We start from the raw sequence: 21397 nt of genomic DNA on the forward strand, positions 1-21397 counted from the left end.
GTCCACTGAGCTGCGGCCTCAGCTCTACCATGTATTGGTCAGTAGAGATGTTGTACCCAAGGCAGGCCCTTTCGAAGTTTTCTAAGAAGGCCTCAGTATCATCACCTGCCTTGTAGGTGGGGAACTTTCTGGGATGGGAAGTGGTACCTGGAGAAGGATTGCTAGGGTTTGTTGGTATATTCTGCTGGGCCTTTATCCTCTCCATCTCCTCCACATGCTTCCTCTCTTTTTCCCTCTCCTCCTCCACATGCTTCCTCTCTTTTTCCTTCTCCTCCTCCACATGCTTCCTCTCTTTTTCCCTCTCCTCCTCCACATGCTTCCTTGCCTCCATTTCCCTCTTGTGGGCAGCCTCTTGGTGTTGTTCTGCCTCCCTTTCTTGTTCCTTCTTCAGCTGCATGAGTTCTATCTGTCTTTCATGTTCCCTTTGTTTTTCCTCAGCCTGAAATTTGGCTAATTCCAGCTGTAGTCGAGCTGAGGATTTGGCCATTCTAACCTCTCTGTTTTTAACTAACTTTACACCCGAGGTTTAGAAATAAACAAACAAAACTTGGCTGTAAAATTTTGCTGTGCTGGAATAGAATACCTATTCTCTGATAGTGATTGTCAGCCTACAGAAAAAGACAATTCCCTTGTCTCTGCTCTGGGCCCAAATTAAAGCAAAAAACCTCCAACTACTTGGAAACCTGCTTACCCAGCCCAAAGAAGAAAAAAATTTCTTTTCAAACCTGTGCTCCTTGTAAAACAAAAAAAAAAAAAAAAAAAAATCAAAATCCTAAAAAAAAACCCTGCCACTTTTGTCTCCAGGCAAATGGGTAGAGCACACACCCCCTATTTACTTTTAGGAAGAAAAGAAAAAAAAAAAAAAAAACCTCTGGGTTGGAAGACTGTGAATTTCCCTGCAGGAGTTAAGTACCCTGCCTCCAGGCAAAGAAAATCTGCAATTCACAAGATAATCCCCTTTTGTCTCTGCTTGGCCACAAAGCAGAGAGAAACCAAGCTGCTTTCAGTTTCAAAGCTGCCTTCTGGACTTCCTAAAAATTCCTTTTTAAAATCTGTATTTCTAGTTCAAAAAATCTCAACTGGATCTCAAAATGATTTCAGGTTAATCCCACCACTGTGCCACCATGTCAAGGTTCCTCCCCCACTCTGAACTCTAGGGTACAGATGTGGGGACCTGCATGAAAAACCTCCTAAGCTTATCCTTACCAGCTTAGGTTAAAACTTCCCCAAGGTACAAAATATTACCCCCGTTATCCTTGGAATGGCCGCTACCACCACCAAACTAATACTGGTTACTGGGGAAGAGCTGTTTGGACGCGTCCTTCCCCCCAAAATACTTCCCAAAACCTTGCACCCCACTTCCTGGACAAGGTTTGGTAAAAAGCCTCACCAATTTGCCTAGGTGACTACAGACCCAGACCCTTGGATCTTAAGAACAATGAACAATCCTCCCAACACTTGCACTCCCCCTTTCCTGGGAAATGTTGGATAAAAAGCCTCACCAATTTGCATAGGTGACCACAGACCCAAACCCTTGGATCTGAGAACAATGAAAAAGCATTCAGTGTTTTACAAGAAGACTTTTAATAAAAAATAGAAGTAAATAGAAATAAAGAAATCCCCCCTGTAAAATCAGGATGGTATATATCTTACAGGGTAATTAGATTCAAAAACATAGAGAACCCCTCTAGGCAAAACCTTAAGTTACAAAAAAGATACGCAGACAGAAATAGTTATTCTATTCAGCACAATTCTTTTCTCAGCCATTTAAAGAAATCATAATCTAACACATACCTAGCTAGATTACTTACTAAAAGTTCTAAGACTCCATTCCTGTTCTGTCCCCGGCCAAGACGACTACAGACAGACACACAAACCCTTTGTTTCTCTCCCTCCTCCCAGCTTTTGAAAGTATCTTGTCTCCTCATTGGTCATTTTGGTCAGGTGCCAGCGAGGTTACCTTTAGCTTCTTAACCCTTTACAGGTGAGAGGAGCTTTCCCCTGGCCAGGAGGGATTTCAAAGGGGTTTACCCTTCCCTTTATATTTATGACAACTACTATATTTATTTATATTGTAACACTGCCAGGAGGCCCCAGACCCATTGTATTAGGCACTGTATAAACATATGCAAAAAAACCAGTCCCTGCCCCAAACAGCTTACAACTCAGGGATGTCACGCAATCACAAATGGGAGGAGGTGGTCCATGCAATTATGAAAGGGAGGAAAGGTGGTTCATAAGAGAATCTTTGTTAAAATGAGTGTGTTTGAGAATCCGTGATACAGAATGCTACTGATGTTGTGCCTCATTCAGAATACTGTCCTAGAAGAGGTAACTATTAATTAATATTTCTACTATGCTTAAGATATAAAGCACTATGTTATATGCTATGTTTATTAATAAAGATTCTTTTACCAGTCTTCTGAGCCATCAGTACCAGCACAAATATGTTGGCATTAGTTATTTAATCAGACTATGAATACTTGGGATCCCACATAAGAAGCAGTCTCTATGGTATGTGGGAGTTATCTAGCTTATCAGAGAAATGGGGCCCAAAGATTTAAAATCCAAAGGTGCCTTCCTTTTCAAAAGAAAACTGGTAGTTCTGTGACATGGAACTTTATGAAAAGTCATTTTCCTTTAAGAGATTAGCAGATACTGGGGAGGCGGGGAAAGAATTACTCAGAGGTGGTTGTTTTTTGGGGGGTGGGGAGAATTGTCACATACTCTTTAATAGAAGTAGTCTTATTATTGAGTCTGAAATCTTAAAGGACCAAGAATAATTTGTCTGTTAATTGAATACATGCATGGTAAATTTCTCTGTGGGACTTTGCTTAGGCCCCAAATCAGAAAAGCACTTAAGTATCTCTATTCAGAAAAGTGCTTAAGCACATGTCTAACTTTAATCATATGCTTAAGGCTTAGTGACTCCAGTGGAGCGTAAAGATAAGCATGTACTTAAGTGCTTTCCTGAATAGGAATGCTTTCTTGAAGCAGGGCCTGAAAGAGAGAAAGGTACCTCTCCCCTTTTTAGGTTCCCCTTCTCTTTTCATGTGTGAACAGCATAGTTTCCATTTAAATTTAAAAAGGCAAACAACCACATCCTGTGAAAACTTACTAATTTTCTAATTCTGTCTTCATGTTCAATGATTTTTTGTTAATGACATTTGGTGCCCTACAGAGACAAAGTGATGAGAAATCGTAGACGTCTGACAGATGATTTGACTAGTCATGTTTATATAAAGTCCTGTGGTCACACTAAGGACTTTGTTTCCTTGTTTGATTTGTTGTTTTTTTTTAACACTGCCTTAACTACAAATGTTTAATGAGCATAGAATCTTTGTGGTGAAGGGTGATTAGGATGAGGAAAGGAAAATCCTAAAGACCATGACTTACTGAGTTGCCAGTTTAAATCTAACTGTTGTTTATGCAGTTTATACTATTACTCTGATACTTATAAAATGTATGGAGAAAGTCAATGTTTGGTGCCTCTTGGTTAATCTATATTCTTTTTAAATCAAGGATGCCTAACAATAGGATGAACTATAAACTTGATTTAAATAGTTTTAGCAGTTAGTCTAGATCCTCTGAATATTAACAAATAAACACAATGGGATGTACATATAAACTCTGTACTTGAAAATAATTTCTGAATATTTATTTGCTTCATTGATTGTTTCCCCCACATACTTGTAACAGTCAAACAAAGTTCTACTGAAATTCATATTTGTACATAATTACCATAAACTGGCAAATCTCATGTTTTTGCCAGCCGCCCAGTTTATTTTTTGGTTAGTTGAATAAATGATGTGCTGAAAATCAGGCTTCCTATTGCTTAGTAGATTAAGCCATAGACTTTGAAATCTTCTGCTGTGATTTGTTTCTCTGGCAAGTGATTGTTCCATGAAGCCAAATGGTGAGTTGTATTGTTTCTAAAATTATTTATATTGTAGCTTTCTAGAGATAAGGCAAGTAAGATTTTATTAATTAATAGTAGTGATGGTATTGATTAAGTGCAGATGTCCTAGCTGGATTTCAGCTACCTTTCTCTCTGCCACTCCACCAAAGTTTGGGTTATACTTAGGGTTTTGGTTAAGTCTAATTATGCAGATGAAGTTCAACTCTGAAATTCAGAGCTGGGTTCAGATAATGAACCTTCCCCGCCCCAATGCACATGGAAGCAAAATTCTGAGGGTATTCAGATCTACTGTAAACTTGCATTAAAAGCTTTCGGATGATGTGGACCTCATTTTAAGAGAGAGAATCATCTCATGGAATATATCTCCTCCCATTAGTCATATAAAGCCCTGTGGTAATTACAGCAGTTACATGACCAATAATATTAGGACAGTATTTAGCACATTTTTAGTTTTCTTTGTTTCCCAGGTAATATTATTCATTAAAGGGGAGGAGCAAGCCCCATGTGACAAGCCAGTTGTTCGTGGATAACAGCAAGTGCTTTGCGGTCCACCAGTTTGAGAAGGATAGCTAGAGCGCTGGGTTAGGCACAGCTAGAAAATTGTTTTAATAAAGAAATGAAATGATGATCGACTTCAACACTGGCTACATAGCTGACTTGTTCTCAAGATGTGTGACTGAACTTGCTCCTAAATCAAGGAAACTCAAAAATGTTAAGATTACCATGACCTGACAATTGTCAGCTATAAATACATCTCTCTTCCTGTTTGTCGTCTCCTCTTCTTCCTGCCTGTTGTAGCCCACCCCAAACTTATCTCTTTCACCAACAGAAGTTGGTCTAATAAAAGCTATTACCTCATCCACCTTGTTCCGCTAATATCCTGGGACCAGCACAACTCTAACACTGCAAACAATATTAGGAATATGTCATTTCCCAAGGCAGAGATCAGCTCTAGATACATTTCTGACTTCCATGTATAGTTCTCCTGTTAGTATGTGGTCCCATTTTTAACCTATTTGCAGATTCCCTCGATTATCCCAAATTGCTTTCACATGGAGCTGAGGTTAAGCTTTATTTCTCTTGGCTTGTCCCTTCTGCAGCAGACACTTCCTCTTCACTTTGAAAGGACAAAGCAATGTTCAGCTGCCTGGGCCTGAGCCCAGGATTTGATTTATACATTATTTAATTTCCTTTAGAAAATTGGAAGCAGGACTTTTAGGAATGGAAGTCAGGACTTTTCATTTGTTTAAGGACTCTTTTAGGGCTAATATAATCATCAGTAGTAGACGTGAGCATGATTAGGGTGACTTAAGGTAAAATAAAGAACATTGAATAGAAGGAAAAGGCCTTTCATAATGGAGAAGGTGCAAAGATCTATAGCCATCTGCAACGTATGCGAGTTGTGAATTGCGACATTAGAAAAAAATGAAAACAGAAAATCGTGAAATTTTGTGTGACATGTTTAAGACACCTGTATCCCTTTATGGAGAGCCCATTATATTACGTTTGTAATCATTTTTTGAATTGCAGTGGTTTCTGGAACTTAATTTAACCATCTAACCTATTTTGCAGAAATTGTTCAGTTAGTCTGGAGGTTTCCATTAGAGCTGACTCTGCATTCACTCCTGCAATTAGGTCCATGCATGCCGTGAAGTGAGTGCCAAGACTATTTGAAAATTTCTCATGCAACTTCGTCAGGAAATTAAAAATTAACTTTGGGAAGGACGTGATATAATGTTTGGCAGTGAAATTTGAATACTGTGTCCATTTGGGAGTTAGAAGGTCTTCGTCTCCCCAAAAAAGCAGCATAAATATTTAAATATTTGTTACATAGGATTTTGAATGATCTGTAGCAAAGTAAAGTATCCTGTTGGGGGAACTAGTGGTATACATGTGCATAGCTTTACAATATAACGTGCTTATTGAAGACTTTATTTTAGTGAAACACCATTTAATGAAGGCAAATAAAAGTTCCAAATTGTTTTAGTGCATTGCAATGTGACAATTGCAATTTCAGTAATGGTTTTGTGAAATAATTGACTTCACCAATTGATTTCACTGTGCCTACACGTACATATTTATTGCCAGAACTATCATAGTTACAATGTAAATATTACAAATCACATACAACTGCTAAATAGAAGATGTACATTATATTATTGGCCAGATTTTGAAAATTTGAAATGTCATTGTGTTGCACAACTTGCACACTCAAAGGCAGCATTTGAACACACATTTCAGATATTTCATGCACACATGATCAGCTTAGACAATTTTGTATGCCTGACTTTAAAAATTTGGGCATATGTGTAAATAAAGGAATGCTGGGTGATACAAACCAACGGAAACCATGAAATCCCAACCTGACATTGACACTTCATCCTTTAAAATGTTGCCTTATAGGATGAAAAATGTGCATGATTACCCTGAAGTCTTATGGTGATCATGGTATGTACTGCAACTTGATATCAGTGGTGGGAATGTGGAGACTTTTTTTTAATCCTTCCTTTAAAAAAACAAACAAACAAAAAAGCAGACAGACAGAAAACATATAATTGATTCCAGGTGCTATACACAAACCAATGCATGTACAGCATCTGCTATCAGACTCGCAGTGCATTGTTGTTTGTAAGTCCAGGAGTTTTCTTTCTTTTATTTTGTAATTACCTGGGAAGTTGTAATAAAGATTATTATATGCCATTATTTCCTAAATCCTACACACCTACCTACCTATCTACCTGCAGGAGCATATACCTCAAAGCAGAAGTGCTAATCTGCCTCCACTGCCTGATATGGGAGTAGCAAGCCAAAGTGAGTCTATTTAGAGGGGTCCACTCCCTGCTCACATGCTGTGTTCTGTAGGGCTTCCATTCACATTAGAGCTGGGGGAAATCTGTGCGGGCAGGTTGAGGGAGTCCAGGGTTCATGGCCAGCTGGTCCATAACCAGGTGGTACCTTATCTAAACCCCTCCTATGGGAGTAGAGATGAAACAGTTGAGTCTAATGCAACCCAAATAAATTTGTTAGTCTCTAAGGTGCCACAAGGACTCCTCATTTTTTTTAAGTCTGTAGCAGTTCACCTTTTTCATCTCTTTCTCCACATGTCCCCAGTCATCTAAGGGAGTTGCAGCTTCTTCAAGCAGCCATTTCTCCCCAACTTGCTTTCATCCCTGTGATGGTATAGGAGTTTACCCTGGCAGGGATTCTGTTTGCAGTCTAGAAGAAAGGGAGCCTTTGGGCACTACCACAATGAAAATAAAAATAATACCCATGCATGAGAATGTCCACAGAGAGTAACAAAGGACATGGGACATCACAGGGTTCTGGCAGGGCCTGGTAGCTGAACACTAAGCTCAATCGTATACCAAACCCTAGCATTCTGTTTGCCCAAAGGGGAATGACTCCCTTCCTGCAGGTTTTCCCCAGAGAAGTTCCCTGGACATTTAGGCACAGGGGAATGTTATATACAAAGGCAAGAGAATTTGTTATGGACAGCACAACATTTCCATTAAGGTCCAAGGGCCTTATCTAATTAAAGTTTTGCTAACATCCCCCTCTCCACATATGTGTGTATAAATGGTTAAACAAAAATGTAAATCACTGGTATAATATCATTCTCTCATCTATTGGTTTTGTACAGCTGCCCATCATCATAGGATCTGTGCCTTCCATGTTAAACCAATAGAAAATAGTAAAGTTCCTAGTGAATTTAACTGAATTTCTTGCTCTCCTCCCTTTATTCAAGGTAAAAACTCTCCTGGTTTTTTGTGTTTTTGGCGGGGGCAGCTTTCTTTGCAGGATCGGTGGCAGACAGCCGTGGTCACTATTCAGAAAAACAACCTGCTGCAAAGAATCAGAAACTAATTTAGACCACTACCTACTGGGAGTTGTGAGGCTAGTCAGGTGGAAAGGGGAGAAGAGTTTGATCATCTTTATGCCACAGACTTTTCTGTCTTCCTTTCACTGGCTGAAGCAACCCACAGAAATTACTAGAGCACTAGCTCTTGATCTGTGACACTCTCAGGAGTGAAGGACAAGTCCAGGGTGTTCTTTGGTTGTTCAGGAAGAAAACAGAGGGAGGGAGAAATCTCTTACTCTTGACCTACTAAAGAGAGGGCTGCTGTCCCAGTTCCCACAGACAAGTAGGGCATGAGGAACCTTACAAAATTCCTTCTCTTTCTTTACGTGCCTTGTTTGGACAGGAGCCCAAAAGGTCTCAATTTCTTCACCCAGCTGAATTTTAAAAAGGAGTAATCAGACTGGGAGAAGCGAGGCCCAGCTGACTAAACATCGGGCAGCTGCAGAATATTCTGTCTTCCCAGGCTACATTATGATATACACTGTGTGTGTCACCTGACATCATGTCAAAGTAAGATGGTCTCCCTAACTCTGCTCCTGAGAAGAGAGCAGTCATAAGCAGCTGTTTAATGCCATAACTGTAATGCCTGTTGTAAGGCAGCAGCTGTAAAGGCAGTTTTTTTTCTACACAGGTCCCTAAGATAGCTCTACGAGAGCTATGACATGTCCTGTAAGTCTCAGAAGATTTTTAGTTGGCATAATTCAAACCATCTTGCTGCGGGGCATTCAGCATACTAATGGTGGCTCCATGCACGTGTTCTCTGCAGTAACAGTGTACTGTAAGTGAGAACACACTACACTGTGAATTACTTTTAATTTATAAGTGTTTGTATGTGTATGTATAAGAAAAAAACTCTTTTTTTTAGATAGATAGATACACACACACACATATGTATGTATAGTCTTTCTGGTTTTCTAGAGGCTTGGCTTCCTGCTCTTCCTCTAAGGGAACAGGTTACACTTTCTCATTGAAATATTTATATAAAAATGAAATAATTTTTGAGTTTAACCAGAAATGCAGCTTAAACTTGTATGGCAACACGTGGGGGCTTTTTTTGTTTTGTTTTTGTTTTAAGTTGCACAAATATAGCTGAAACTACAAGTTGGCAGAGAATGCTGTTTAAAAATATTTTGTCCCAGCATGTAAAAACTCGTCGTGTTACAGAATTCTTTTGTTAAAGGTTCAGCTATGCCATGTCTCTGCCAGAGTGATGGGATCCGTATCAACTTCGTACGTTTTGGAAAGTAACCGGCATTTTGGGCTTGTAGTTACAAATGTTAAATTGGAATTTACACGTTTAATATATTGCTTGGAAAGATACCATGTGTAGTAATTTTTTAAAGAGACAGTAGAAAAAATAAAGATTACAACTACATTCAAAAATTCACTCTGGCTGTTAAATCATGCCAGAATGAATAGAAATATATGCAAAGACTCTTTTGCATATACTGTTGAAGATCTTGATTTACTCCATTTAGGCTCATCGTACAAACAGAATGCTGTAGTTCCTGGATAGTCCTTGTGGTCGATTCTAGGCATGTACCTCCTCTATCTCTTCTGCTCTCTGTGTATATGTGTGTATATATGTATGTAAGCATCGTAGAATGATAAGCATCACAGATACATGTATATTTACAAGTCTAGCTCTCTGTGATGTTTACCCATATAAACACAAATGACCCTAGGTTTTGCAGTGCCAAGTGAGCAATTGCATGTGCTGGTCATGTCAAGCTCATTCTCTTCCTATAACATTACCCCTGCCTCTATATTTCCATAATGACTGCCCAGTTGCCCGTGATCACTCCCTCACCTGTTTGTGAGGTTCTGTGGGCTCTGGTGATGACAGCTGGAGACACCACAGGCATGGAACTTTCATTGTCAGATTGTGTGCACAAGTGGTGTGAGCACTTGCAAAACCTATGCTACACATTTGTCACAAAGACCTAATGCCCTCCTCTCTGTGTGTATAAATGGTTAAACAAAAAAGTGAAGCATTGATTTAATACTAAATATAGAAGCAAGCTTGTAGTAATACATGAGAAAACCTCAATCATGAATGGCAAAGCTTTCCCCTCAAGCATGGCATGTTGTTTTTTAACCTGACGCTCATGTTTTGTCCTCTTTTCTAAACACCAACTTCCAGTCCTTTAATGATCTTCTCTAATAAAATCTGTAGAGATGGCAGGTTTTGTTCATTACATTTCTTCAACCTGCTCTTCTGAACCTGTGTCTGGCTAGCAGAGACTGGTCGACCAATCTTTTGGATCATAGATGGAGGATATACATAAATTATACTGTCTGTCCTCTCTCATGTTTACAGGAAATCCTCATCAATCATGAATTGCAAAGTTCTGTTGTCTTTCCTACAAGTCTGTTTTTTCTTTAATAAACTATTCAATGTTATGACTTTTACTGAACTCTTGTTTTTATTAACCAGAAAGAGGAAAGAAGCACACTGATTTATATAAATAATATTTTATTAAAGCACCTTATTGTAGAGGAGAGTGTCAAAATAAAAGCCCATATGTCTCAAGATGTTTCTCATGTATTTAGGATGCTATAGGCTTTATCTGATCTTTGAACTTTTACTTGAAGAAATTAATAACGTTTCAAATACATATTATTAAAAACTGAAGTGATATCTGTGCGTCTGTCTTAGACGCATATGATCTCCATTACCATAGTATCTGAGAACCTCATAATCTTTAATGTATTTATTGTCAAAACACCCCTGTGACATAGGAAAGTAATATAAAATAGTGATTACTGGTCAAGATCTGTGTAAACTAGTTGTGGCTCTAATTTAGTATTCAGGTATTTACCGTAGGCACTCAGTGCTACAGTGATGGGCATAGTATAAGAACTTGTCGAATGGATAGCGAGATTCTTTACAGAATGTGAACTGTATTGTGAATGTACTTTTACTTCACTATGTTTGTGATATATTAGTTCTTTTTCAAAATTGCCAAAAATAGAACACAACCTTTTAAAAAGCAACTGTATTCAGCATAATGAAGAGATTGAAGATTGTTTATTTCTTGCTAAGGATTTGATGTATCTTTTGAGTAACTGATCTAAGTAACATTTCTGGTTTTGTATCAATGGGGATACTTTGCACGATAATCAGAGTTATTCCATCCCCTTTGGAGTTATCCTTTTCCTAAAGGAGTAAAAATATTATAATAACCTAAGAGAAGATAAAAAATTCAGGCACAGCATTCATTATCATCCCTGAGGTTCTTTTGCAGACAAAACAAGATTATTTGCAGTAAGATGCAAATACTGACTTAAAACCTTTAATTTTCAAATATGATACCCAAAACTTCCATTTCTAGCTACTAAAAAGCATTTTGGTTCAGTCCTGTTTTAAAGAAAATTGAGTTTGCAGGGCACCTTGATGTACTTTTTATCCACTTTTGTATGAAAAGCCCAAACCTAAGGATACCTAGTTATTGTTTGGTTCTCATTGAATCAGTGGGAAGCAAAGTTCAATTTTAGCACACAATTAGCGCGCTCTCTGTCTCCATACCTCCTCCTTGTCTTCTGTGCCTGCAACAGTTCATCTGCCAGGCTGCTCTCTAATCTGTGATTTTTAAGAGACTTCCATGACAAACTTCATGGGTCTGATTCTCTTCTCACTTAGGGCTTCTCTATATGGTGCATTAATCTGCACTAGAGGGGTGTGGATTCCAGTGCACACTAGCTTACTGGCCTCTGTGGATCCTGCTGGTGTGAACTAAAAGTTCCCTAGTGCACATTAATGTAGAACTGTTTCAACTGAGAATTACTATACTGTTCAAACAGTAGTACATAAATGCACAATAGGGAACGTTTAGTGCATGCCAGTAGGGTCTGCCTGGGCCCGTTTGGGCGCAACATACTAGTACACACAGCCCTCTGGTGCAGACTAATTCACTAGATAGACATGTGGTTACTCTGGTTTTACACAGTGGATTCATTTCTTGTTTACACTACATGAGAGGAGAATCAGACATCCTGACTTTGATGGGAGTTTGCATGAGAAAAGACTGAGGAAAAACATAGATCTTCGCTATCAGGGTTTGGCCCTGGGATTATTCATGTCTTTTTTAAAATGTCATTTATGAATCTTTTTCACTCTTCTGAATGCTGAGTGGGAAAATTGGCACTCCAGATCCATAGTCTTCCTTTTAGAGCGCCTAGTTAGGTGCACACCATGCAGAAACAGTCTTTCAGGTAGTCTTCATCCAGGAAGCACCACAATTTGCACTATTCACAAACCACAGGATACCATTCTGGTTTAGGTTCCTAATCCCTCTCACACACAACCTCTTACAACATCTACTTGGGGGTGCGGGGGAACAAGCTAGAAAGGAAGGAAAAAAAGAAAAATGAAACAGTGTGCAGCCAGCCAATCAGTATGGCAGTTACCCATGTACAATCAGCACCAGCTGCAGCCCAATTAAACTCAACATTCACAGGTGTTCCCAGCAGCCTGTGTGTTAACAAAATCACTTTCTTGAAAATACCTCAGACTTTAACACAGAAACTCATTTCTTTTTAAAGTTCTTGAAAGCTATTTAGAGCACTTTAAATACAAAGGAGCTGAAAAGGACTTTCAGCCCACTGGAAAAGAGTTGGTGCTTAATGCCAAAATGGGTGGGAGTCAGCCTAGTTGAATCAGCCAGTGTAACCATTGGTTTGGGGGAGGAAGGGTTATCCTGAGTGATGCTTATTTAGGAACAGTAACTGGTGCTCATTTTATTGTTAAGATTTAAATCTCTCTATTTTAATATCCATCATATTTGTAATAAGCTGTGAGATCCTGTGTGGCTTTGTGGGGGGTATCAGCTCAGATGGCAAGTGACAATTTTTCTTTTTTCATACAGTCAGTTCATAAATTAGCTTCCTTGACTTGCATAGTAAGATTTACAAATTAGTTAATTTTCCTCCTGAGCTTAGAGTTCCCTGTGGGTGGTTCAGCTTCTTTGTTAGCACCTCATGTTTTTGTTAATCTGTTTTATTAACGTGATTAGAAAGTGAATGATATTCTGAGAGATGATCCAAGCAGTCAGACTAATGTGAAATGTAGTTCTCTATCATCCCATTTAGGAAAAAAAACCCATATGTGTAAATATTTGTTTTAGTTTTAGCTTATAATAGCACTAATAATTTAAATACTTTTCTGTGTTCTATATGGGATTAACAGCCTTCGGCTACACCTCAAGCCTTCAGCTCCTCCTAGCTGGTTACTAATACCCAGGAAATGCCCTGCACCTCTACAATAATTTGGTAATTACATATTGCCTGGTCTGTTGCTAATTGATTAATCACTTTGTTGTTTCTGACTTTCATTAATGTCTTCATCATCATTTTACCAGTCAATGCTGCCAGACAAAGAAAATTACTATATTTTATGTTGTATTACATATCCTATATGTTTGTCGGTAGCTTTACCATAACTTCACTTTTCTGAAGGGGACATAATATTATTCTTATTTTTCATAACATGCGAAGTCCAGCACACTTGGCTCTTTTGCCCTTTTGCACTTGAAGATAGGATAACTGGATTTCCTAAGGTTCAGTGCTCAAGACATTTCATATCATGGGAAATTTCTTTCTCCCACCAAGACTGCAGTTGTCTTATATAATCTATTTATTGCTTTTCTCTGACCTTCATGCTATTGAAAGGATACATACTTGTACTTGCCTGTATTAAATTTGCTCTTTTTAATAGGATGGTGATAGCATGAAGTCATTCATTGTTTGGATTATTTTTCCATACTATTTTATTGTTCTCATTTGCTCACTTTGCTGTATGCCTCCCTGAATTTTAGGCCTTTGTGAATAAAACAATATTGGATATGTGCACAAGAAACCTTAAATTACTTCTATTGAAAAAAGCAAATGATTCATTGCATCCATGGTACGCTGAAGAAACTTGTAGTTGCGCTTGTGTTCATATGCCATCTCATTAGGAAAAATCCCGTTTCCATCCACATTTGGTGAGACTCAGGGTAAGGTGATGAAGAATGTGGCAGAACTCTATCAAATCCCTTTTCCTAAGAAAGTTAGGGAGTGCCCTTTGCATACCTAAGATAGTGGGAACTTGTCCAGGTGTTTCTGAAAAGTTGGCAGAGTATTTTACGTATACATAACATGGCCCAAACATATTTAAGATTACTTGTCCCTTTCCACTGTAATCCTTTTGTGTGTCTGAGGGGAAATTTCAAGTGAATTTCCATGTAGTGAAACAAAGTTCCAGGTGGGAGCTCCTAGTTTTAAATAGGATAGCAGTGGATTCACGATTTCCTGATCTTTTGTAATCTCCTGGAAGTGTATCTGCATTTCCCATTAGCCCTGCTTATAGTCTGTTCATGCTGTCCCTAAAGAAAGAAGGCTCTGTTCTATGTCACATTTCTTTTCTATCTCCTTCTTGTGATGGTCATTTCAAGATTAAGGGAGAAAGATATCAGCATCTTTTTTTCTTTCGTGGATAAATTAATGTTCTCGGCCTGTCGTTTTTGGAAATGAGCGCCTAGCTAGAGTTGTTTAACAGTTCAAGACTTTACCATTAACATAGACACACAGAAAATTCTGCCTTTTCCAAACCCAAGTCCAAGTTTCTGTTTTCCACAGAAACCATGACCAAAATCCTTTTATGTGCAAACAATAGGTTTGGGTGCACGAAGTATGTTGTGATGACAAGCGCTGACTGTCATTTGCCTCCATATCCTAGGAAGCTTTTCTTACTCTTCAGGACAAGAGCTAGAACACAGAGAGTTGCTTTGGGATTCTGAGTGTAGTCAGGGTGTAATTTTTTGACCCAGTTGATTTGATATATCCATATTTCTAGTTGAATAAATTAGACTTTTGCTGAAATTCAGTGGAAGTGCTAAAATCTTTATTTCCGTGAACTGTATTTCAGGTGGTTCTTAGAAAATCTCAGACTAGTTTACATTATACACAGAGGTAAGTATCTATATTACTTCCATCATTTTCCCAATTCTGGAGACTGCTAAAATTGGCAAAATAAAAATTATAAGTGTTGCATGAGCAACCACATTTCACTTGCAGTGCATCCAGTCATTTCATATTGTTGTGGTAGAGGTCAGCAGGTGGTGCTATTATACACAGTCTTCCAAGTTCCTTTCCTTGGTGTGTGAGCAAGTTTTTACTCTTGGAAGGAATGTTTGTGGTGGTTGGTAGTCTTGATCATACACGACTCTGGCTGGAGAGAGACCTATGCAAGCAGGAGTGTTTACTGTTGGGTTCTGATTAGAGTCAATTCTGGAGGCAAAGTTGCTTCCCGGTAACTAGGCATTGGTGTTGGACTGACATTCCTGGAAAAAAAATTACCGCACGTGCTGTTTGTGACCAGGACTGGCGTATGTGTATAAATAAACAAGATACACTTAGAATGTACTCAGACTCTGTGTCACTGATTTCTCCTATACTGGAAGTTGTCCTGCAAGGCTTAGGGTTGCCATGTGTCAGGTTTTTGACTGGAATACCTGGTCAAAAAGAGACCCTGGTGGCTCCTGTCAGCACCGCTGATCAAGCTATTAAAAGTCTGGTTGGCATGGAGCTGGCAGGCTCCCTACCTGGCTCTGCGCAGCAACGTATCTCTTGGGTCCTAGGTGGAGGGACCGCCACGGGAGCTCCGTGCGCTGCCTCCAACCTGAGTGCCAGCTCCACAGCTCCCATTGGCCAGGAACCATGGCCAATGGGAGCTGCAGGGGCAGAGTCTGTGGGTGGAGGCAGCATGCAGAGCCGCCTGGGTGTACCTTCTCCTAGGAGCTGAAGGACATGTTGCCACTTGCGGGGAGTTGCCCAAGGTGAGCACCTCGTACAGCCCTCACCCCGAAACACTACCTGCACCCCAACTCCCTCCCAGAGCCCTCACCCCTTCCCGTGGCCCTACCCCACCCCTGAGCCCCCTCTGGCACCCAAACTCTCTCCCAGAGCCCTCACCCTCTCCCATGCCCCAACTCTCAGCCCTGAGCCACCTCCCACACCCAAACTCCCTCCCAGAGCCCACACCCTGAACCCCCTCCTGTGCCCCAACCCCCTGCCACAGCTCAGAACCCCCTTCTACATTCTGAACCCCTCGGCCTCAGCCTGGAGCCCCCTCCTGCGTCCCAAACCCCTCTCAGCAGCATTGATTTCCACCAGATTTCGTTGTGTGTTTCTGCCAGGTTTGGAGAGAAGCTTGCTTCCAGGCTCTTCAACTTTCTTTCAAAAATCCGTCCATCCCACTAGCCCTGTAACTGTAGGGTTTATGTGGCCTCCTGGTATGGGGGGAGAGCATGCTGTTGAGCCTTCTCTTTCCTTCTAGTGGTTCTGTGGTCTTTCTCTTTCTTTTTCTCTTTGTCTCACTGCATTCTGCATTGTGCAATCTAATACTAATTGTTCAGGTAGGCAAAGGAACTGGAGAACCTGTAATAATACGCACTTGAATCATAGAGCTGGGCAAATAATGCAAGTAAATTTATCAAACCAAATTCAATTTCAAATCACTTTTATGTTCTCTTTCCACAAGTGTACATAGGGTTGAATTTTACTAGTGAGAATGCTTGTTGGAAGAATATTTTAAGCTTGCACACTTGAAACTTACTTCAAATTTGCTTTCCTTAATCCTCCACTTCACCCACCTGATATTCTAAGGCAGCAATGGACTATAAATCATACCATGTAATTTAGATGACCAATCACAATGCCCTACATTTTGAATACTGAGTAACAGAAAGCCTTGGAGTATATGAATGATAATGTACATAATTACATTATGCCAGATTTAGTCAAACAGTTCTGAATAATAAAAAGTTTGAGTTTTGAATGTAACTAGAAGAAGAGGCAAAATTAATAAAATAAATTATTTTTTTGAATTATTTGCTTTTCTCATCTGAGCAATTCAAATAGTCCTGAAAATCAAACAAAATTTATTGATTTAGTGGGATTTGTTTTTATCCTATAATTTTCAAATACTGTGAAGCTTTCTTGCACTGACCTTAAGAGTAAAACTAGAAACAAAAGAACTCCGTAGCCTTTGAAAGTTAATTATGGTCACTGTTGCTGATATTCTTGGCAGGAGCCTAGAGGCAACATAAAAACCACTGAAAGTATTGGCTAGTAGGCAAATTCCTCCTCCATATATCAGTATATGAGTGAAACAGAGGGAGATAAAGTAGTAACATTTGCTTCCTCTTTTTCTAAAGTCTTATTACATCTGCCAAACCAGTGCTCCTCCTCACTCTGTCCTACACTGGAGCTTCCAGCAGTAAAAAATACGCAAGCCATTCACCATTGGATTTCTGCTGGTTGAGTGATATTTTGCTTCAGTAGCTCTTATGTTCTCGATGATTAATGATCATTATAGGCAGATTTGTCCAAGCAAAATCTGTTGTTCTTTGTTTCTCCATTGGTGGATCTGAAAAGACTTTAGAAAACAAATTATCAAAATGTAAAAATGAGTTATTCTGTTTGGTCTAATGAAAAACTAATGCAGTGGCATACTGTGTATTAGGGAGAAAAGGGCTGAACTTCAAAGATCCACATTATTTCAAAGTTCAGGGTGGGTTTTTTGGATGTGGTTTTGGTTCAGGCCTATTTTTAGTCTACCATTTCACAATAGTGTTTGCTCTCCTTCTAAAGGTTTTATTTAATTTGAAGTAGCTTTATAACTGCGATAGATAGGAATTGGGAAATATTCCCCTTCTACTAGAAAATATGAGTGTAATGGTCAGGATATTGACATTAGTTTCTAGAACTTTGCAAGGTCTTATTTATCTCTGTAGGAAGTCGATGCACTACATCTCAGCAATCCTTCAACAATTCGGTGTCCCTGCGCTACTGAAAAGCATTAAAATACATAACAGCAGTGTTTCAGCTTCACTGCTCATTAGAGGAGCACAGAACTAATAGTAATATTGTTGTAACTGGACAAAGCCATCTAAATCCATGCGTGTGTTTTTGTGAAAGCTTCCTAAACATGCTGCTAAATCCTCTAAAAAGCTACTAACAGCTTTGGCAACCATTAGCCCAGCATAAGCAGTGGAACTCTTTTCAGTAAGTGAACAAACAGAGAAAATATGCTGAATGGCTGGACAAATGCGTTTCAGCTGGCTCTTTCATTTACAGATATAAGGGTGCAGTCAATATCAATCACTGTTTTCCCTGTTGCACTGGAAATCACCATATCTCTTTTCATTCCACAAGCTCTTTTCACCACAGTAATGTGTCTTTAGAGTGACACTGGCATTAGTCTGTTTCCGCTGTCTGAAGTCCAGAGAGTTTAAAAACACATTTCAGAGTATGAGACCATAACCCTCTTCCCCTTCTACACACCTCTCTGTCCTTCCTTCCTTCTCCCAGCTTTCCTCTCTGAATTAATTGTATTTACTACTTTCCCAACCGAGGTTTTAAGAAGGAAAGTGGTCACAGGAATTTGGAATATCTATTCTTCTGGTTTAGCGACAGAGACATGTGTCAGATTGTTTGTCACTGATCATTGGATTTGTAATTTATCAGGTGTTGTACAGAGTTTAGAAACACTAGAGCAGCATATGGTAATTAAATTAGAAATAATGGTGACATTATGATTTGAAGTGTAATGGACTGAGGTTTTAAGTTCAGTCTGTTATAGTTACATTTTTCAGAGGTTCTGAGCACCCACGACTCCCATTCAATAGAAAACAAGCACTAGAAGCTGAACCACTGTAAAAACCAGGCCATCAGCATATACTAACGTTCTGCTGTGATGACTTCATTTGCCGTGTTTTGCTTCAGATCATGTTTGGTCTGGAAACAAAGGTGAATTTTCAGATTGAAAAAAAAAAGGTGTGTACATTATTTTTGTTTTTCATTTACAGATAACAGCAGTCTGCAGAGAAGCAGCCCTTCTAGCCCTCCAGGAAGATATCCAGGCCAAATGTATTTGGGGACGACATTTTCAACATGCATTGAGTATTGTGACCCCTAGAATTCCTGAGTCACTAAGACAGTTTTATGAAGATTATCAGCGGCAGAGTGGATTACATACACTTTGAGAAATGAATATGTGCATTTGCACTCACTTGTGTGTGTGTGTGTGTGTGTGTGTGTACACATGCTCATTTCACCTGTATACAGCAAATTTTCTTTAAATTCTTGAGAGTTTAGGAGTTTCTTATTGTAAATGGAATGTCTGAAATGAACTCCATTTCAGAAATTTCATAGTAGAAGTATTTTGTGTCGATTGTGAACTATGTGACTGCAGTGGAAGTGGTTGAAAATTTTGTACTTTATAATAAAATGGTATAATCTGTGTTGTTATCATTCAGATTGCTGGTTTAAATCACTTTGATCTGCAAATACATATCAGTCTGGAAAAGAAAGGACTCTCAACTCAGTAATTTTTAGGCTTATCCTTGATGGTCTCCTTGAAAACATTTGCAACAGCAACCAAGTTTCCCTACAGTCTTAATCTTTGTGTGTCTGGTTGTCCAGTTCCACACAAAGGAGCATCACAGAGACTGGGAGTGGCATGAATACATGCTGAAAAATAGTCTGAAATCTTTGATTTATGACATTCAAAGAAGTTGCCAAACAAGCCTGCCAAACATTCAGCTTTCCTCTCTCTCCCCCCTCCACCCCCCCCCCAACTTAAGGTGTTCCTAATTGATCACAGCACAATGTTTAACTTCAGTCTTGGACATCTTCCCTTTCCTTATATTATAAGGTAGGAATATAAATTAGAAGGGTACATTAGGCTTGTTATAAAGATTGGGAAAATGGACTGTTTTTAATTTGTGGTTAATTTATAACTATTTCCAGATGTCAGAGAGAGAGGGTTTGTTTGTTTTTATTTAAAAAAAAAAATCTGAGTATCTTGTTGATTGGGAAAATTGTACATTTCTTACAGATCTATGTACAATTTTTTCTCTTTATAATATATATAGAGAGAGATGGTATTTGATCTGATATTTAATCTACCAAGCACTGTACCTTGATCTATAGAGGACACATTGTAAAACATAATGGGAAAAAGTTGAGAGATGTTAATTACTTCTTGATACAGTGCATGTGAGATGTGCATTTAAACTGCACCACCAAAAATCTTTGGAATTTCATAGAAAATCTAATGAGTAAAAATATCTAGTTGATAGAACTGATGCAAGTGGCCACAAAAATGTGGGGGTACAGATACAGATTTTTCAACCTATTTCATCACTGATTTTTTTTTACTGAAACCACAGCAGGTTGTTTCTTGGACATGTATTCTTGTACCTTCAGTAAACAAGCTGATCAGGTAAAATTACTTGCAGGGTAATGAGCTACTGTATACCAGATATGACTAGAAAGGCAGATCAATCAAAAGCAATAATTAAAAACGGGGGGGAGCCAAAAGGTGATAAAAACTGAAAGGATCTGACTTTATTTCAACAGGTAATTGCATGGCTTGGCTAATGTTTCTTCCAGCTAAGCGGAAGACCCTTCGGGGTCGAAGCATTAGCCAAATCATGCTGTTACCTGTTGATGTCAAGTAAAATAGTTTCAGATTTTATCACCTTTTGGCTTATTTTTTGGATTTATTGTTGGTTTTGAAGAATTTGGCTTCTTATGGTAGTTCAATATTTGTTTATGCAAGAGTTTTATGTCTGTTTACGCCCACCCCTTCTGTTCTTTTTAAAGAAATAAGCTTTAGATTTTGTTTAGATGATTTCTTTGTTTTGTTCAGTTTCTCTCATTAAATATAATCTGTAAGGGGCTACTCTTACCTTAAAAATCACACATCTGCCCGCTATTTAACTTACTCTTGCTACAAGTAAAGTTTCAGATTTCTATAACTGAGAGAGATTAGAGGAGGAAAAACGTAGTTGTGTATTTTTGTGTTGTTGGTTCTAGCTGTATTGGTGATTTCAAAGTTTCTCCTGTGTTGCTTGTGTGGGTCTTCTGCACCAGACCAGAAGAGAGAGAAAAAAATTTAAATAGGAAAATGCGAAAATTGGCAGAAGGATGCAGGGGCAGATGTAGTAAATGAAACTAGTTTTAACTCATTTTTTCTAAAGTGGCTATAATTCAGGTTGAGGGTATCCAAAGCATTTATCATAACAATTAAATCCTGGATGTTTTCAAACAGTCAGTAGTCATACCATTATCCTTCTGAACTTTGTGTGTATGTTGCAGAAAAGAACCATAGAACTTAGTCCTAACCTAACACAGTTCACAAATCTGGCCTCTAAATATCTACATGTTGATCTGGATGAGAGAAATCATTGTTGCCATTTCTTGGGAAGTGCTCAGATATCATGGTAACAGGGACCAAAATGAGAACCTGGACTGGGAGAAAGAAACATGTGATCTCCACTTCTTGTGAAGGCTGCAGAATTGGAATATCAGGCATTGGGGAAGAGATGGGATCTGGCACCCAGCCACCGATTGTGCCTGTGAAAATCTTCCCTTAGAATTCTTCATTAAATGCACCATCTTTCACTTCCCTCATTGTACCACATATTCTGATGTAGAGCTGTGTGAATTAATAAATGTTAAACTGGAAATATTTCCTCTTTTTGCTGGGTTTGTAGAATAGAAAAGGCAATTTAAGTTTTATTGTAACTTGTTTTTTTTAAATATGGCAAATTGATGAAATTCATCAAATA

The 21397-nt window shown here is 38.8% G+C and overlaps 1 protein-coding gene across 1 annotated transcript in view; it reads left to right on the top strand.

The window, feature by feature from the left end:
• Nucleotides 1–20412, top strand: part of AFG2A (AFG2 AAA ATPase homolog A) — a 328486-nt gene extending 308074 nt beyond the window's left edge. Inside the window, exon 16 of the mRNA XM_084625931.1 lies at nucleotides 18629–20412. Coding sequence (XP_084482057.1) covers nucleotides 18629–18805 — 177 coding nt within the window. The 3' untranslated portion in view covers nucleotides 18806–20412. The remainder of the gene's footprint in view (nucleotides 1–18628) is intronic.
• Nucleotides 20413–21397: the final 985 nt, after the last annotated feature.

The sequence above is a fragment of the Lepidochelys olivacea genome, assembly GCF_965140295.1.
Source record: "Lepidochelys olivacea isolate rLepOli2 genome assembly, chromosome: 4".
Classification (NCBI taxonomy): domain Eukaryota; kingdom Metazoa; phylum Chordata; order Testudines; family Cheloniidae; genus Lepidochelys; species Lepidochelys olivacea.